This window comes from Triplophysa dalaica, chromosome 17 (assembly GCF_015846415.1).
Source record: "Triplophysa dalaica isolate WHDGS20190420 chromosome 17, ASM1584641v1, whole genome shotgun sequence".
Classification (NCBI taxonomy): domain Eukaryota; kingdom Metazoa; phylum Chordata; class Actinopteri; order Cypriniformes; family Nemacheilidae; genus Triplophysa; species Triplophysa dalaica.
Window position 1 is genome coordinate 1,515,100 of NC_079558.1, and position 6,000 is coordinate 1,521,099.

General features: G+C 37.6%; 1 protein-coding gene across 4 annotated transcripts in view; it reads right to left on the reverse strand.

Annotated features, from left to right (window-relative positions):
• The window catches only part of ttyh2 (tweety family member 2), a 45,622-nt gene extending 44,473 nt beyond the window's left edge, over positions 1 to 1,149 (reverse strand). Inside the window, exon 1 of one of the 4 annotated variants that reach the window (XM_056771054.1) lies at positions 472 to 1,149. In XM_056771054.1, coding sequence (XP_056627032.1) covers positions 472 to 600 — 129 coding nt within the window. In that variant the 5' untranslated portion in view covers positions 601 to 1,149. The remainder of the gene's footprint in view (positions 1 to 471) is intronic. The other 3 variants (XM_056771055.1, XM_056771056.1, XM_056771057.1) reach the window with 3 other exon arrangements.
• Between the last annotated feature and the right edge of the window lie 4,851 nt (positions 1,150 to 6,000).

Sequence of the window (6,000 nt, forward strand, 5' to 3'; positions counted from 1 at the left end):
TCATCACAGGAGGACCCTGGAGAACAACGAAGCTCCTGCCAAAACTTCAGTGCTGTGCACGCCATAAACCGATAGTGATTTCGAAATAAAATCCTTAATTTCACAAAGTTCAGAACACTGTAGTGTTCACCACACGAGACAGTCCAAGACACTACGTTATTTCTGTATTAGAGCAAGAAAGATCATGCAATAAACACCTTCACAAACTGACACAATCCCCCAAATGTGCATTTGCATTGCGTCATTGAAGACTTAAGAAAGTAACGCAACATTGTAACAAATGGAATACAATGTGAAAACATCGTTGAACAGCACGGGAGACTTTTTAAATATCATTCAGTAAGGACATCCCATTTATTAGTTACTTTCAAGGCAATTTAAATTTATCAGAGCTGACAAGAAACAAGTGCAATGCACAAACGTATTTACGGTCATGATATCTCATTGAACGGTATGAAGTCGAATACTGACCTGCTGGTAGTTCTCGTCCTGCGGTTTAAACGTGTGATCCAGAGACTGAAACCTCAAATTCACATGAGGAAACTGATTGAGCCAGTAAGTCCACCATGGAGCGATATAATCGACCCGAGCAGAAGACATTCTCCAGACACTGTACGTGTCCCGTGCAGAGATGAATAAATCACTTTCTATCCCAGATAAAGACGGTCCGACAATTGGGTGTTTCTTTCCCGCACACTCTTCTCAAACAAAAGCCATGCGTTTAGACCTCACGAGGATTTATGAGAGAAACAAAAGTGCCGAGAAGGTACATATGAAGATAACAAAATGCTTTCCCCAGAGCGCAGACCATAGAAACGAACGGAAACGTGAAATTATTGCATTAAATCCAGGTCTCGCGCCGACCCGTCCGCCGCTGCCATTCCAGCGCGTGTCCGACAAGACCGTCAAATGAGAGAACACGGGAGCGCGCTTCAATGGGAAGACGGAGCCACTTCCATTGGTATCGTTTTCGGGGGCTGCCTAACAGTATAAGGAAAGGGGTTCGGTGTTGATTTAAAATAGTCTAGCCTCTGAGGTTCACTGGGAAGAGGAATAAAATACTAGTTTTATCAAAACACACATTAATGTTAAATTAAGACGTTCATGCGTAAATACTGATGCAATGCTGACATCTGGTGGGCAACTCATGTAAGCTCCAACCAAGACCGAATGAACACAACAAAAGATCAGTTTGAGATAAACAATATATCAGAATACTTTAAGAGGTCGTTCACTGGAAAATGCGTTTCACCTTTCAAAAACTCCTTTTATAAAAACCTTTGAGTGTATGGTGAAGAGTAAAATTTCTATTTTATTATTCTATGGCATCGCTGATGTATTGGGACCTTAATAAAAGTGTTGTATTCAACACAAAGCCCCTTTTATTTGTTGAGTTCATGCACATGTATGATTCAATTTATGTTGCAATTCAGCGGTTCCCAAACTTTCATTCAGGAATACCAAGATATTTTAAAATGGGAATATTAGGGGAAAACCCATGCTCATACCATTAAGTTTATGAATAATACAATGTGTACTTTAATGTTTACATTGACCAGACGCTTTTATCCAAAGCGACCTAAGAGTTTAGGTGCAATAAGCAATATGTCATACAGGAGCCATAACACATTAAGCGTCCAAAACAAAGTTACTGGTTTCAACAAAAGCTAGACCACTACATGTTGAGATAAAGGGTTAGTGTTTTTTTTATACTACTGCAAGTAAACTTCGTGTTCTGTTTTTTATGGTAATATTGCTTCACCTTTATCAAATCAATTAAGTTTATATTTCTCCATGACACCCTGAATGAAATGAACATCTCAAAAGAAACCAACCTAATTGTAAGCGGCTCTATTCATTGAAGTGTGTAGTGTAGTGCAATGCAATGCATTAAACCAATTCAAAACCACGGACATTTAAAACTAGAATCCTCCATTAACATTAACATTCATATCAGAGACAAGAACAAACATCGTCACAAAATGTTGATTTTCCCAATTTTATTACAACATTTTGTACAAGAGAAACCTCTACTTCAGCTCTTTCACAGCCAGACCTGTAACAGAGGTAAAAAAAGAAACATTTTCAATTTTAAATGAATTGAGAGTTTAGGATTTCACTGCCTATACTAATGCACACATTTCAGGAATGCCTTAAAGCAGACATGCACACATCAAGATGTAAGTGTCAGTGAACCAATAGAACTGAAGTTTCAAAGAGATGCAAAACTCCACATTTGGCTCATTATTTCTCTAGCAAGTGAGAAAATACACAGAGGGCACAGAACTTGCCCAACGTGCTTGGACTACTTGCACACTTCTAAAATGTATAAATGTATGGTTAATTCAACTCTTAGGTCAATGATAAATTCATGTCGGAGGCCAAAGTGCTAAGCAACAGTATTTAAACACTGAACCAAGATTCGCTTTTAACCCTGAAACGATACAACAATATTCTACAGCTCTGCAAATACACGAGTATGTTCGACATAGGCAACATCTTTGTGCAGATTCCAACATGCGCTAATGTTCAGTTTTAAGTTTATAGTGTTTTTGTGGGCTCTCACCAGGTGGCAGGGACTGCTTGAGTTTCTCAGCCTTCTCTTTGTCTGTGATGACCAATGTGTACAGGTACCTGCTGCAGCGCACCTTGAACTTCACATTGTCCTTGTTCTTCTTGATCTTTACAGCTGGTTAGATTAAGAATCAAGCATGTGCAGTCAATACAACAAACATTTCATTAAATACTACAACAGGGATATACAGAAATAAGTAAACAACACTAAATTATTAATGTGACATGCAAGTTTGTCAAAGGGTCAAATATTGTAATTACTGACAGCTCATCAGTTTACATTACACTTTTATAAAGCATCATTCATCTCACACAGCATTGCTACATCTTTGACATCCACCCAAAACCATCAACCCTATTATATTGGGATATTATATAATAATTTAAAAATCAACATACACTTGGCATCCTTCCTCCTTGCTGTAAGCAGGAAATCTTTGATTTCTTCAATTTTGCGTGGCTATAAAAGGAAAGAGCATATGAATGAGAAACGTCACATCACATACATAAAGACATGATGCTTAGTTTATATAAATTTAACATTAATTAATCCAAAAAAGCATAAAATGCGAGATATTCAACAGAATTCCATGCGAAAACGCCTGCATTCAAACACGCATGCTTAAGAGATCCCATGGATGCCTTCAGTTAGATCACAACAGAAGATTTGATGTCGTGCAAAATGGAATTATTTACATTTTTATAGTTTATCTACAATTATGACGTGTGACAAACCCCCGTTTAGACAACAAACAGCACAAACTGTAGTAAAAAAGTGTTAGCAAAGCCGCGGGCTATAGCAGCATTAGCCGTCCTTGTCCTGAACTTTATAAAGCGTAATTTAGCAAAACACATGACAAACATGGGAACAACACAACACCTAACACAACATGTTTAGGTTTATCCGTTTACAAAATAGCACGAATGCAAATAGAAACAGATTCTCACCATTCTGTCACAGCTGCAACTGAACCCTGTAATACGGCAAAACACACTTTATTGTAGCATTATCCAACATAGGTTCCAACAAATAATTGGCTTAATGACACATTTACACTTATTATTCGACACGTTATAAGTTTGAAACTTGTACGATCAACGATTGATGAAGATTTAAATGGATTTATTTAAAGGAGCTAAATTGCTAACACTTACACAGCCTGCGAGCGAGGGGGGAAAAGGGGCGGGACTTCCGCGTAAATGCTTAATATAAACCCTCTACGGCGGCTCAAAAGGGACATCTTGATACGGACAAATCAAAACTAACAGCGACAACTAGTAACGTGGCGAGTGAATTATTCTGTCAATGTATAATGTTTTTATACGATCCTGAAAATCTTTTGATTGGAGGGCGTTGATTTGGTGAATTCTAATCAAATATTACAGAATATAAACATTTTATTTTATTTTAAGTATGCTCAAGCTTTAAAAAGTAATAGGGCATAAACTCATTTAGATCTTTTTCTGAACATTATGTTCTTAACAGATACTTTTATCAAGCACATTTATTCAGTTTCAAGGTATACATATGAATAGTTTTGTACCAACATGAAAACTTTTTTTCATGTATTTTAAATATTAAATATTTCTTGATTATGAATCAATATTTATGATGTCAACATGTTTTTTTTGTGTTAGTTAGCTGTATTCTTATACGGCTAAAATCAATACAAACCAACTGCAGTTTATTGACACTAATTGGAATGCAGAATTAAAAAAAACATGATTTATGCATTTTTTAAACAGAGTTATCTCATTTTAGAACCAAACTCTACATATTTTCGATATGTTAACTCAAACCCATGACCTTTTTGGTTTTAACACAATACCCACTAAGCTACAGAAACATGAACATTATTATGAAACATTCATTTCCCATTCCTTTACAGAACTGTAATGCAAACTTTATAAAATAGAGTTGACTCATCAAGCATGAAAATGAAATGCACATGCGCATACGGTGAATTGAGATGCGGTTTTCACATCTGACACCCAAGGACATCCATAATTCACACATCTGGCTATATTATCGAGTGGATTTCACCCCATACTTAAGATACTTGAGTGACATCTGCAGGCTCTCCACACTTAATTACTAAAGGTAGACACCACTGCCCGTTCCACTCTAATTACTGTCCCTTAAACTCATATGTACTTCGGCCCACGTAGACGGCAGAGGGCAGATCCCATGGCTCTATTCTTTCCACTGCGCTGAATGTTGATGAGGTTTTTTTTCGCTCAGGCTATCTTCTGCTTTCATTTGGGGAACTTATTAAAGCGTGTCTGACCTCAGTCAGGAGATAACAAAGGTGAGTGCAGATTGTGCATTAAACCTTAAAATCCGAAAGCGCATACTTCAGATGCATGATGAGGTGCAAATCTACCCATCTGTTCTGGATTACAATGTACAAAAGCTTTGGTGTTTGTATTTCAGTAATATTTTCTTGCAGTGACACTAGATGGCAGGTGATGCTCATGAAACAGCGGAGAGGGGTATGAAGGTGTGGAGAGATGGCACTCTCTGACCACTTATTGAGCCGGTTTTTGCCATAAAACAGTTAGGATTTGACTTCGTTCGTTAATTCCAAAGATGTGGAACAGATTATCTTTGGATAATATGCTAATAATGAGATTTCATTAAAGATGTAGGCTGCATTTATATTGAGATCAAAAGAGCTAAGTAAGGAATAAGATGCCATGGGAGAAAAATGTTCTTTCTTCTTTATTCAAATCTATTAGAGCAGCTAAGCCCAGCCTCCCACATACAATCAGCAGCATAAAAATGCATTTAGTCGGCTATTTACTGTTTTAAATTATCACATTTTAGCTCATAGCTGGTGAAGCAGGGAACTCAGGGATCAGAATATCATCCTTTGACCTAAAATATGAGCAACAATCACAAGAGATTCCTGAATTAGCACGGACACAGCAATGCACTCCAAAATTCAAAGCCTCTTAGCAACCACATAGAAACACCCTGGCAACCATCTGCAACACCAAAGCATCTTGATGGTAAGTTTTGCAAATGCTACTCACATTTGCAACATAAAATGCACCCTTGATTTATTTTGCTGTAGTTTCATGAACCTACACAGAACTTCCACAAACCCTTCTGTTGCACAAAAGGTTCTTAAAGGGATCACATGGCACGAAAACATATTTTTCTGTGTGTTTCGTGTGTTATAAGTTGCCCATGCATGTATTAGACACGAAAAATTTCAGAAAATGAAAGTGTCCGAACAAAGATACGTTCTATCTAAAAGCGAATGCTCACTCAGACCCGCCTGAAATACGTTGTGCAACCACACCCTCACAAATCTACATCAGTTCATGGTATGATTTGACCAGAGCCAGTGAGAGAGAGAGTTCTGCCAAGGGAAGTCCAAAACGCTGGAGCGTCACGTGATTCATGGAGCCTTCAGATAG